General features: G+C 43.7%; 2 protein-coding genes across 2 annotated transcripts in view; one reads left to right on the forward strand and one right to left on the reverse strand.

The window, feature by feature from the left end:
• LOC144425256 (histone H5-like) overlaps positions 1 to 13,233 on the reverse strand; it is a 321,238-nt gene that overhangs the window by 197,578 nt on the left and 110,427 nt on the right. The gene's annotated exons all lie outside the window — the stretch shown is intronic.
• LOC120327675 (uncharacterized) lies at positions 3,424 to 4,868 on the forward strand. Its single transcript, XM_039394015.2, has one exon. It carries the CDS (start codon positions 3,615 to 3,617, stop codon positions 4,866 to 4,868), a length of 1,254 nt encoding a protein of 417 aa, XP_039249949.2. The 5' UTR covers positions 3,424 to 3,614.

Here is a 13,233-nt window from a genome sequence, read left to right on the forward strand (position 1 = left end):
TGTGTCGTAATTCACTTTATTTAGCGGTTATCACGTTTGTGACGCTTTCCGAATTCGAGAAACAAGTGCTGGATAAAGCGTATATATGCGTTCTTTACTCCATCACCATTGTATTGCTGGAAAACATCGAGCTTCGATCTCAAAACTACTTTTGGTGCGAGTAGACAAGCACAAATTTGTTCAAAAGTTACGCTATTCGGTGACGCGACGTTGCATAGCGTTTCGAGCGCGTCCGCTCTTGGACTCGCGAGGTCCTTAAACATAGAGCGTCTGGTGGCGACGAGTTACATTTTAATCGACATAACCTGGTCAGAACAATCGTATCGCAACATGTCTACTGCCGCAAAGAAAACCGTTCAGAAGCGGGCGCCTGCAGCGCATCCATCCTACAAGGAAATGGCAATGGCCGCCGTGAAAGCTACTCACACTAAAAATGGATCCTCGCGAGCCGCCATAAAGAAATACGTCGAAGCAAATTACAGCGTGAAATCAGATCAGGCGAAAATCCACCTTAAGAGGGCCCTCAAAAGTCTGGTCGACGAAGGCGCGCTTAAAACGGATTTGCCAAAAGCACCCAGAAGCTACAGACTTACCAAAAAGGAACCGCCAAAGAAAAATAAGACTGCGTCGGCACAGAAGAAAAAGCCAGCAGCCAAGAAGCCGAAGACTGCACCCGTGAAGAAGGCAGCCGCAAAGAAGCCCAAGGCTAAGAAAACCGCTACGGGAACCAAAAAGGCCACCGTAAAGAAGGTTGCGAAGAAGCCCGCCGCAAAGAAGGCGACAAAAAAGACTCCCAAAAAGTCGGCCCCCAAAAAGAAGACTGTGAAAAAGACCGCCGCCAAAAAGAAGTAGTCAGACATAGGTGGGATCGCCAGAGATATAAAACGGCTCTTTTTAGAGCCACCCGAACATCATACACAAAGAGTTCGTCACTCGAAACCTCTGATCTTTTACGAGATTCAATTGGCTAACTACACGCCCTCGATCCCTTTGCCACGTGCTTTAACAAAATGGCGGGAAATATATTTCGCGCGGACCGATTGACGAACGAACAATAAATGAGTCGAAGGGCGGGAAAAATGTGAGCGGACGCTCTCGAAGCGATAGCAAGGCGAAAAATTGCCCCGGTCCACGATAAAGAAATGTGAGCGGACGCTCTCGAAGCGATAGCAAGCAAGGCGTCAAAATGCCTCTAGTCCACGAGCAAGAAAACGCGCGTTACGAAAGAGCGGGAAATGTGGGGCGGACGCTTTCGAAGCGATAGCAAGCAAGGCGTAAAATTGCCTGAGTCCACGAGCAAGTCGACGATATATATCTAAATATAATGGTCAAGTGTGAAACTTCAAAATTAATGAAACAACCCCAGTTCTGACAATGGCATGGGTGGCTCTAAAAAGAGCCGTTGTTGAAACGTTCGTTGGATGAGCTATCTAACCGCCGAACCCGTAGAGAGTTCGTCCTTGTCTTTTCAGAGCGTACACGACGTCCAAGGCTGTAACAGTCTTTCTTTTGGCATGCTCGGTGTATGTCACGGCGTCACGGATAACATTTTCCAAGAATACTTTGAGAACTCCTCTAGTTTCCTCGTAGATGAGTCCCGATATACGTTTGACACCTCCTCTGCGTGCCAAACGTCTGATTGCGGGCTTTGTGATTCCCTGGATGTTGTCACGCAACACTTTGCGATGACGCTTTGCTCCCCCCTTTCCCAAACCTTTTCCTCCTTTACCTCGTCCAGACATTGTTTACGGGTTTGCGTTTTTTGACAATGATAATTGCCAAACGCGCTATCGAGCTATAACCTCTCGCGGGGCGGCCGTCGTCGAAAAGGAGAGAAAAAATGGCGCGCAAAAGATGTCTAGCCAATTAGAAGACGTTACCCGGTCGGTACATATAGTCGCTTGAGGCTCGAGCTCTAAATCAGTTACGCGAGAGTATCTATCGTTGAACAAAAAAAAAATGGCCAGAACCAAGCAGACCGCACGAAAGAGCACCGGGGGTAAGGCTCCCCGCAAGCAGCTTGCCACAAAGGCTGCGAGAAAGAGCGCACCTGCGACCGGCGGCGTCAAGAAGCCTCACCGATACAGGCCAGGCACAGTCGCTTTGAGAGAAATTCGCCGATACCAGAAATCGACCGAGTTGCTCATACGTAAGCTTCCTTTCCAGAGATTGGTTCGGGAAATTGCTCAGGACTTCAAAACGGACTTGCGCTTCCAAAGCAGCTCCGTAATGGCGCTGCAAGAGGCGAGCGAAGCTTACTTGGTCGGTCTCTTCGAAGACACTAACCTGTGCGCAATCCACGCAAAGCGTGTCACCATCATGCCCAAGGACATTCAACTGGCACGACGCATCAGAGGCGAACGTGCTTAGGCGTCATCGACTAATTACCAAACGGCTCTTTTCAGAGCCACCACATTATTGAACTAATTTGAGTTAAGACGAAGATATGAGTCGTTGCCTCGAAACTGCGACGCATCAGGGGCGTGTTGCTGACAGCGGTTCTTTTTAGAGCCACCACGTTTTTTTGGAAGTTTGAGTTTGTACTCGCGCTAATACCAACAGATAATAATAGTGAGTTTGCGTTTCCAATACTGACTACTTGTTGGTTGGCTACTGTGTCGACTCGAAATTACTTCTTCTTTCCACAAGAAACGCCGCCGTTCGCGACGTCTTTCTCCCGGAAGACTGTGAAACGCGTACCGGTCTCAAAAGTCCCGATGTCTGTCGTATGCGAACATACTTCGTTCGCATTGGGGTGAAAATTTGCGACGCAATATTTATATTATATAACTCTCGTACAATATAGTGTGGGTGGTCCTGATAAGGACCGTTTTTTGTTTCGTTAGCCGCGAAAACGACTTACTTGGAGCTGGTGTATTTGGTGACGGCTTTTGTTCCCTCGGAAACAGCGTGTTTCGCGAGTTCGCCTGGCAGAAGCAAACGGACAGCAGTCTGGATTTCCCTACTGCTGATGGTTGAGCGTTTGTTGTAGTGTGCCAATCGAGACGATTCGCTGGCAATTCTTTCGAATACATCGTTGACGAACGAGTTCATGATGCTCATTGCCTTGCTGGAAATTCCAGTGTCGGGGTGTACCTGCTTCAGTACTTTGTAAATGTAGATGCTGAAGCTTTCTTTTCTCTTCGCTCTGCGCTTCTTTTTGTCGCCCTTCGGCGTCTGTTTCTTGCTTGACATTTTCTTGCTACCTTTAGTGGCCGGCATGTTGCTTTTTTGTCGGAATGAGGTGATCGAGTCTCACAAAATTATATATACAAGCGCGTATGTAAATGAGGCTGCGAGAGAGTCGCGTTTCGAGAAGAAGATCGATGTTAGTTTGTTTTTTGTTCACCGCTGAACCGTTGTCGAGGTATAAATATCGCTTGGAGCGCGATCTCTCGTCATTCAATACCGTACGCACAAAAAACGAAGACGTCTTCAAAGCAGCTCCGTAATGGCGTTGCAAGAGCGCTTCGTTGTCTGATTAAGATCGAGACGGTAGTGGAGTATTTGGTTGTATTAAGATAGATAAACATTGTTCGTCATAGGTGGTAAACGGATTTATCTTTGGATTGGAAAATTGGATTTATACTCTGGATATAACAACTAAAAAAGGAATGGATTACTCATCAGCGGTCTCTAACCAAAACATGCAACAGGGAAAACGACCTCGATCGTTGGTCGCTGAGGTAAGCGCAGATCTAGACGTTAAAAAATTCCTAAACATTTTGTCAAGCTCGGAATCCACAAAAAAGTATGTAGAACATTTGACAGCCTTGTATGAGTCACGTCCTCGCCTATGGCTACTATCATTCAGGCAACTAGATCCAGGAAATGAAAACATTTCGAAACGAGACGACTTCCTAAGGGAAAATGTAAACATTTTAACATCGCAAAATGTAAACATTCGCTTTCTACCGCCGACGAAACCGCCGACGCGAGTAAGCTTAAAAGACGTTCCCGATGAAGCGAAAAAGCAATTAGTCTGGGACACACTAATTAAAACCGGCTGTGGCAAAGTGCGACACATAAACAAACAATTCCATCGGGGTACGACGCTATACAACGGCTACGTCGCTGCGTGGATAGACGATTTCGACCGTACTAAATTTCCGCCATTCATAAACATCAACGGATATAGATGCAAGACATACTTGCCCTCGGAATTGTACAACCCCACTTGTATTAATTGCCTCGAACTGGGCCATAGTGCAAGAAATTGCACCGCGACCAGAAAATGCCGACAATGCCATCAAGAAGGGCATATCAAAGCAGAATGTCCCTTAAATAATAAATCTGACCAGGAGACCATTCAATCGTGGCTAAAAAATACCACCGTCACAAAAATCGAAAAACAAAACAAAACAAACAAAACCGAAACATCAATCGCAGTTCCCCAAACCTCACAAAACGTCTCTCTAGACGAAGCCTCATCAAAAAGCAATGACACAGCAGTAATCATCGACGTAGAGAGCAAAGAGACGAAAGATTGGTCTCTAAGTCCTGACATTAACAAAGACCCGCCTTCGAGTCCACCTCCCATTGTGTCGCGGAAACCCAGGTTGAAAGACACTTCAACAATTGGAAACACTCCTTTCCGTATAAGGAATCTTGGAGGCTCGTGTTTTAATAAAAATCCGCCCGTCTATGAATTAAATTCATACTCTTCAGTCTTTTCTGACCTTCCACAGATTTCATCAGCGCCAGCATGCCTCGAAGCAGAGGACCTAGCCCTCTCTTCATCAGACTCTGACGAGTCGGACAAGCCGACCATAACCCGATCGCCAAATCGTAAAAAAAGGGGGAGAAACAAAACAGGATCCTCCTCGACCTCCTCCGCGGCCCCACCAACGACCAAAAAAGAAAAGTAACTGACAACGAAACTTCCTAACATTTATATCCCCTTAACTCAATCCAAACTACAAAAACTCATCCCCACTTCATGAAATTAGTATCTCTAAATGTCAATGGAATCATGGCCCATCTGAACGAACTCGAACTCACAATAAAAGTCCACAAACCCGATGTCATACTGTTACAAGAAACCCACAAAATAGATAGGCTGAAGCTCAACAAGTGGTCAAATAATCTTGGATTCTCATTCTACCACAACGCCCCTGACTACCAGGAAACAAACCTCACGCACTTCTTCGCGGGCACGGCAATCATGCTGACAAGTAACTTAACGAGCGAAGGCGTTGTCTATAAAACAATAATAAATTACCGGGCATGTGCTTTAGACCTAATATACCAAGGAAGATCCACTAAAATCGTAAATATATATGGACCCCCCTACTCAAAGACGCCAACACGTGTCAGATCCCAGCTTGACTTCTTTAAGCATCTCACTTTCAGACTAGCATCTGAAGAGTATAACGTAGACCTCACAATACTCGCAGGTGACTTTAATGCCGTAACGGAAGTATCAGACGTCTTTCAGACTAAAAATTTTAAACTTACCGAAGGCGAAAAAGTTTTAGATAGATATATCCAGGAATCAACTCTTTTTGACCCATACCACGATTACAGTCCAAACAAACCGATCTACACAATAAGAAGAATGAATCAATCTAGGCGTATAGACAGGCTATACATTTCAAAAAGCGCAAAAACACAAATTAGATCTTTTTCCTATCCTCCAAATTTGATATCCGACCACCTTCATTTTCCCGCCATCGAGATAACGCAATATAAAAAGCTTAAATGGGGTATGGGAAACTGGAGAAATAATACTGCCCACTACCAAAACCCAGAATTCATTAAAACAATAGAAAATCGATATAACCTCCTCCTCGGACATCTAGAGAGCGCCAACAATTTGTTAGACTGGTGGGACGACACAAAAGTCCAAATAAAAAAAGAAGCGATTTCTTATGGTATTCGACCAAAACAGATCGCAGCCGCGGAACAACAGGAAATCGAAGACGAAATAAGAAAATCGGCACAAGGTACATCCACGCTCTCCAAAACCGAACTCGACACCAAAACACAACGCCTTACATACCTACTGGCCCAAAAGGTAAATTTTCAAAAGATTGTCGCTAGAGCGAAAACAGCAGAAGACGATGAAATCCCGACCAAATTCTTTTTCAACCAAATTCTCACCCGGGAAAAACAATGCTCCATCCATCGCATACGGGTAGACGCCGCCACCACGACAGATGACCCTCAGGCAATAATCAATGAAACCTATGATTTTTATAGCAAACTGTGGGGTACCACCAGCTCTATCGATCGAGACGCACAGACCCACTATATAAATACAATGTCTGAGCCATCCCTGTCCCCCTCTGATGCAGAGGAAATGGGTGATCTAGTCACCGAACCAGAAATCCTCAGCGTAATCCAAAGTTTCGAAAACAACAAATCCCCTGGGGTAGATGGTTTGGGTAAGGAATTTTACCTGACATTTTGGAAAATCATTCGAAAGCAGTTTGTACAAATCATTAATAACGTCCTAGCGTTTGGAAAAATGCCGCATAGCTGGAGAATGGCCCGTGTGATATTGATTCACAAAAAAGGAAGTACCACAGAGCTAAAAAATTGGCGACCCATATCAAATCTCAACCAGGACTACAAAATTCTAACTAAACTATTAGCAAATCGTCTATCCCACAAATTCGGACTCATAATCAATCCCGTACAAAAATCCACCATACCCGGTAGACAAATGTCAGACATACATAGGAATTTAGAAAGCATAATCAGATACGCCCAGAAAAACCAAGCCCCCGTGACAATACTAACAGTTGACCAAATGAAAGCCTTTGATATGGTCAACCACGAATTCCTACACAAACTTCTAGAAAAAATTGGCCTCGGAACAAAGCTCTGCAATCTAATAAAAGAGCTATACAAAAACATAAAAAGTAAAATTGAAATCAACGGAGCCTTCACCCCTGAGATACGTATAAAAAGAGGAATCCGCCAAGGGTGCCCCCTAAGTATGCTCCTGTACACCCTAAACGTAGAACCTATCACAAGAGCCATACTCAGCAACAAATACATCTGGGGTATAAAACTTGGTAAGAAAGAAGAAAAAATCCAGCAATACGCGGACGACACCAGTTTTATAACAACAAATCTGTACTCAATCGAACTCATTTTTAAAGAGCTTTCACTTTTCCAACGAGCAACCGGCCAATCCCTGAACAAAGACAAGTCGCAAATACTATGCCTAACGAAAGAAGCAGAGAAGCGTCTTGAAGGAAGTATATTTGAAAAATACCGTCGAGACACGGTCGAAATACTGGGAGTTCACTTCGGCAAAAACGCAACAAACGTAGTCTGTGATAAAAAAATTAGTAAAATAACCCGAATTCTTAAAAACTCTAACTCGCGACACTTAACATGGAGAGGTAAAAAAACAGTAATACAGTCACTCGCCCTTCCGCTAACACTTATGGAAGCAAAAACACGAGTCATACCAACGCGATACCTGAACAAAATACAAGCCATATTTTTTAAATACCTCTGGCATCCCGAATACTTTGAGAGTGTCGCGCGAAAAGTATTGCTCCTACCGGAAAGAAAGGGTGGAATTGGTATGGTGGATATAAAGTTGTACTCGTACGCATGCCTCTTTCAAAAGTTAGTTACTCTACTCAACACAAACAACCCAGTCGAATTTTGGCACTATGAAGCGCTCTACACATTGGGATCAAAAATAAAGTCTTTCAACCCATTACTTTATAACAACTCGGCCCCTCACGCAATCCAAATTGACCATCACTGGCAGCATATCCTGAACATAAGTCACGTTACAAAATTAGCCCCATCTGAATGGGAAGGAACAACGTTGAGTTTTCTTTACAACAGACTTAAGGAAAATACATACGAGTACTGTAGTACCGATGTTTGCGACTGGCATAAAATTAATTTAACGGATAGCCGAGTAAAGCCGTATTTTACCAATGTCGAGCGTCAGGTTTCATACCGAATTAAAAGGGACGGCTTTCTTTTCGGACACCGGAAATGGAGGTTCGGCCTTCTTCGGAATACTATAAACTCTCAGCAACCACAACGGAACTGTAAATTTTGTAACAATGCCCCAGATACAACCCCGCATATCTTTCTGAATTGTCCAGCGTACCTGGCACTCCATAGCACAATCTCTCGGACATTAGAAAAGTTAACCGGACACAACCTAGCCATACATCGCCAACAGATCTTCAATAACACATATGATGATAAATTTGAACTTACCGTCCTTAAACTTTTCTCCATCCTTAAAACAAAATTTATTACACTAAAACACTCGCTGGACATTCAGGACAGATACGCAACAAACTGGGATATGGACAATTTACATCAAAAGGTACTCTCTGATTTCGCACAATATGTGGACAAATACAAATTCACATATGGATCAGTACAGGCCTTCGAGTTGAAACCAAATTGGAAATCCGTACTGATACAAAATACCTGCCCACCATAAATGGTAGATTATTATTAGATAATAAGATCAAAAATTCCAACGGAAATGATGAACCGGAAGCTTCACGGTGGATGTTATGCTGGGTGTGCGCGTCTAAAGTTCGTCACACAGTATGTACTGAAACCTGGGCGGCGGAAGTTGAGCTGTGTTACGCATGGTATCGACGGAAGCCCTGAGCAGATGTCATGCTATTTGGCACATAACATGTACGGAAGCTCGGGGCCGAAATCTTTGCCTTGCAATGCATGGCGATACGGAAGCCTCCTTAAGCGTATGACTGCTGCTTACGCAGCAGCATGCTTATGAAGCGTAATACTGATATAACTCGGATATGACGTGTCTTTAAGACACCGATCCGAGACTGGAAAAACTCTGATCCGTGAAAAAAAGAAAAAAAAAAAAAAAAAAAATAAAAAAAAAAAAAAAAAAAAAAAAACGAAAGACATGTCTGGAAGAGGTAAAGGCGGCAAATCGAAGGCGAAGTCTAAGACCCGGTCGTCCCGCGCTGGGCTGCAATTTCCAGTCGGCAGAGTACACCGACTGCTCCGCAAAGGAAACTACGCGCAGCGTGTTGGAGCAGGGGCACCCGTGTACCTCGCTGCAGTTCTGGAATATTTGAGCGCTGAAGTTCTCGAGTTGGCAGGCAATGCTGCCCGTGACAACAAGAAAAGCAGGATCATTCCTCGCCATCTGCAATTGGCTATTAGGAACGACGAAGAACTGAACAAGCTACTGGGCGGAGTCACAATCGCCCAAGGTGGTGTGTTACCCAACATCCAGGCCGTGCTTTTGCCAAAAAAGACGTCGAAGAGTTCTTAAGTCGGATCGCCACATTAAATCACATAAACGGCACTTTTCAGTGCCACCAACTCAAACACTGTCGAGTTTAATGTTTTGTCACAGCCGAGTCGAACATATTAGGTTGGTTCGCGCATCTATCCATCTGCCTTTGTATGTGACGGTCGGCAGTTGGTTCGTGAACCGTATGCGAACTTATCACTTTTATATTTCACGATAGTATTATGTAGAGAATTATGAAATTAACAGAAGAGTACACGTCCATTCAATTCTGCGAGTCGGATCATTCAGGCTTTACAAGAATTTGAAAGCCGGGTCGACAAAATTCTACTTGGAGGCGTAACAGCTCTCATGTTCATGGTATCGCAAAGCACGCAAACTCAAGAGATATTATTTTGAAGTCTTAGATATTTGATTGGTGGGCTGCCAAAAATATTATTCATCAGCAAACTTGAACCCATTTCTGCCATCGGGATGGTCAAAGTCGAGTTATTTATCTACTTTCCTTCAGATCCTCAACGTGTTTTCGGCCCGAACCCCGTTTCTAGTGTAAAGCAATGACGTGGCAAATTGTACCTCGGCTTTTTGTAAAACTCTTCGCCGATGATACATATAAAAAAACTCAATACCTTCTGATGTACTTACTCAACTTTTCCAGCAAAGATATACGTAATTTCCAAAATACCAGAGAAAGAATGAAATCCTACAAATTACCGACAAATCCAGAAAAATTCTCACACTATGATATTTAATTATCACCGTGATAACAAAAACAAATATTCACCCACCATCAATTTAACAATGAATGGCCCCAAATTGAAGAAGATTTATGACTTTGCAAAATATTTTGCGTTATCGATACTAAACTGGAATGTGATAACCGCCTTGAATTACATGTTTTTACTTATGCACTTTCACTTGTTGCATTCCCAGATATGCAAATTTTTAGAATAATATGTATCTGCATGCTAACCATTTGGTCCCGAACCTTTCTATGATCTGCATAATTGTATGCAATACAAATACAGAAAGTGAATGAATTAGATAGCATAACTCAGAATAGCACCTTTCACCATGAAACAGTAATTTCAAATATCCCAAATTGAAAAAAAGAAGAAACCAGACAAGATATGATATATATATAATGAACGAACAAGAGTGGATGTGTTGATGGAATTGGTACTGAGCCGGTTTTATATTTTATACCTCATTTGATTGGGTTGGGTGGCAACATACTCCAATGACCCAAAAAGTTCGCATCGTCGCCACTCAGTAATATACCGAAGGTATTTGTGTGTCTTGATTATATATATAAACTTTGTTTTATTGGTTTGGCGAATGAATGGCGAAAATTTTAATTGGAACCTATGTGACTCGCGTGTGTTCCCATTTTTGCTTTCTTGTACGTGGCATCGTGGAAATTCCAGGTATTCGATTGAATTTCTCTGCCGAGCTTTGTGAATGTTGCCATATGATAAAGTGCGGAAAAACTTTCTGCAATGGTTGCGCTTCTGGCAACAAACGCTGCCAAAAATATCATTGTTTTGTTATTTTAGCCTTTCTGATGTCACGAAAAACCATTATTTTGTTAATCTTCTGGCTTAGTTTCTATTTTTGTGGAAATAAAATTAAACTCTTGCTATATTGTTTGTGTGTGACTTATAATCCGAGCGTAAATAACACTCGTACTTGAAATCTTCACGAGCATGCCAAATACTTACAACTGTTCTCTCTCTATATATGTATATATGTAGAGCGGATAAAAAGTCAGGAACCTATAACCGATATTCGATTTGGGGAAAGCTACCGAAGAAATTGTATAAAAAAATGCGTCAGTTTTTTTTCCTGCGAAGTAGATGTCTGATAAAAGCTCTTGCTTTCGTGAATTTGCGTCCATGGAATGCCCCAATAATGTTGTTGTCATGTATCTTTCAGTTGCCAACAATATATTTAATAGTTGAAGCGATATCGCCAGGTAATAGTACAAAATCCGTCTTGTTGTATGTACAATTGCCAAAAACGAGGAAATCGAAGATGTGTCGTAATTCACTTTATTTAGCGGTTATCACGTTTGTGACGCTTTCCGAATTCGAGAAACAAGTGCTGGATAAAGCGTATATATGCGTTCTTTACTCCATCACCATTGTATTGCTGGAAAACATCGAGCTTCGATCTCAAAACTACTTTTGGTGCGAGTAGACAAGCACAAATTTGTTCAAAAGTTACGCTATTCGGTGACGCGACGTTGCATAGCGTTTCGAGCGCGTCCGCTCTTGGACTCGCGAGGTCCTTAAACATAGAGCGTCTGGTGGCGACGAGTTACATTTTAATCGACATAACCTGGTCAGAACAATCGTATCGCAACATGTCTACTGCCGCAAAGAAAACCGTTCAGAAGCGGGCGCCTGCAGCGCATCCATCCTACAAGGAAATGGCAATGGCCGCCGTGAAAGCTACTCACACTAAAAATGGATCCTCGCGAGCCGCCATAAAGAAATACGTCGAAGCAAATTACAGCGTGAAATCAGATCAGGCGAAAATCCACCTTAAGAGGGCCCTCAAAAGTCTGGTCGACGAAGGCGCGCTTAAAACGGATTTGCCAAAAGCACCCAGAAGCTACAGACTTACCAAAAAGGAACCGCCAAAGAAAAATAAGACTGCGTCGGCACAGAAGAAAAAGCCAGCAGCCAAGAAGCCGAAGACTGCACCCGTGAAGAAGGCAGCCGCAAAGAAGCCCAAGGCTAAGAAAACCGCTACGGGAACCAAAAAGGCCACCGTAAAGAAGGTTGCGAAGAAGCCCGCCGCAAAGAAGGCGACAAAAAAGACTCCCAAAAAGTCGGCCCCCAAAAAGAAGACTGTGAAAAAGACCGCCGCCAAAAAGAAGTAGTCAGACATAGGTGGGATCGCCAGAGATATAAAACGGCTCTTTTTAGAGCCACCCGAACATCATACACAAAGAGTTCGTCACTCGAAACCTCTGATCTTTTACGAGATTCAATTGGCTAACTACACGCCCTCGATCCCTTTGCCACGTGCTTTAACAAAATGGCGGGAAATATATTTCGCGCGGACCGATTGACGAACGAACAATAAATGAGTCGAAGGGCGGGAAAAATGTGAGCGGACGCTCTCGAAGCGATAGCAAGGCGAAAAATTGCCCCGGTCCACGATAAAGAAATGTGAGCGGACGCTCTCGAAGCGATAGCAAGCAAGGCGTCAAAATGCCTCTAGTCCACGAGCAAGAAAACGCCTGTTACGAAAGAGCGGGAAATGTGGGGCGGACGCTTTCGAAGCGATAGCAAGCAAGGCGTAAAATTGCCTGAGTCCACGAGCAAGTCGACGATATATATCTAAATATAATGGTCAAGTGTGAAACTTCAAAATTAATGAAACAACCCCAGTTCTGACAATGGCATGGGTGGCTCTAAAAAGAGCCGTTGTTGAAACGTTCGTTGGATGAGCTATCTAACCGCCGAACCCGTAGAGAGTTCGTCCTTGTCTTTTCAGAGCGTACACGACGTCCAAGGCTGTAACAGTCTTTCTTTTGGCATGCTCGGTGTATGTCACGGCGTCACGGATAACATTTTCCAAGAATACTTTGAGAACTCCTCTAGTTTCCTCGTAGATGAGTCCCGATATACGTTTGACACCTCCTCTGCGTGCCAAACGTCTGATTGCGGGCTTTGTGATTCCCTGGATGTTGTCACGCAACACTTTGCGATGACGCTTTGCTCCCCCCTTTCCCAAACCTTTTCCTCCTTTACCTCGTCCAGACATTGTTTACGGGTTTGCGTTTTTTGACAATGATAATTGCCAAACGCGCTATCGAGCTATAACCTCTCGCGGGGCGGCCGTCGTCGAAAAGGAGAGAAAAAATGGCGCGCAAAAGATGTCTAGCCAATTAGAAGACGTTACCCGGTCGGTACATATAGTCGCTTGAGGCTCGAGCTCTAAATCAGTTACGCGAGAGTATCTATCGTTGAACAAAAAAAAAATGGCCA

Source organism: Styela clava, chromosome 7 (assembly GCF_964204865.1).
Source record: "Styela clava chromosome 7, kaStyClav1.hap1.2, whole genome shotgun sequence".
Taxonomy (NCBI): Eukaryota; Metazoa; Chordata; class Ascidiacea; order Stolidobranchia; family Styelidae; genus Styela; species Styela clava.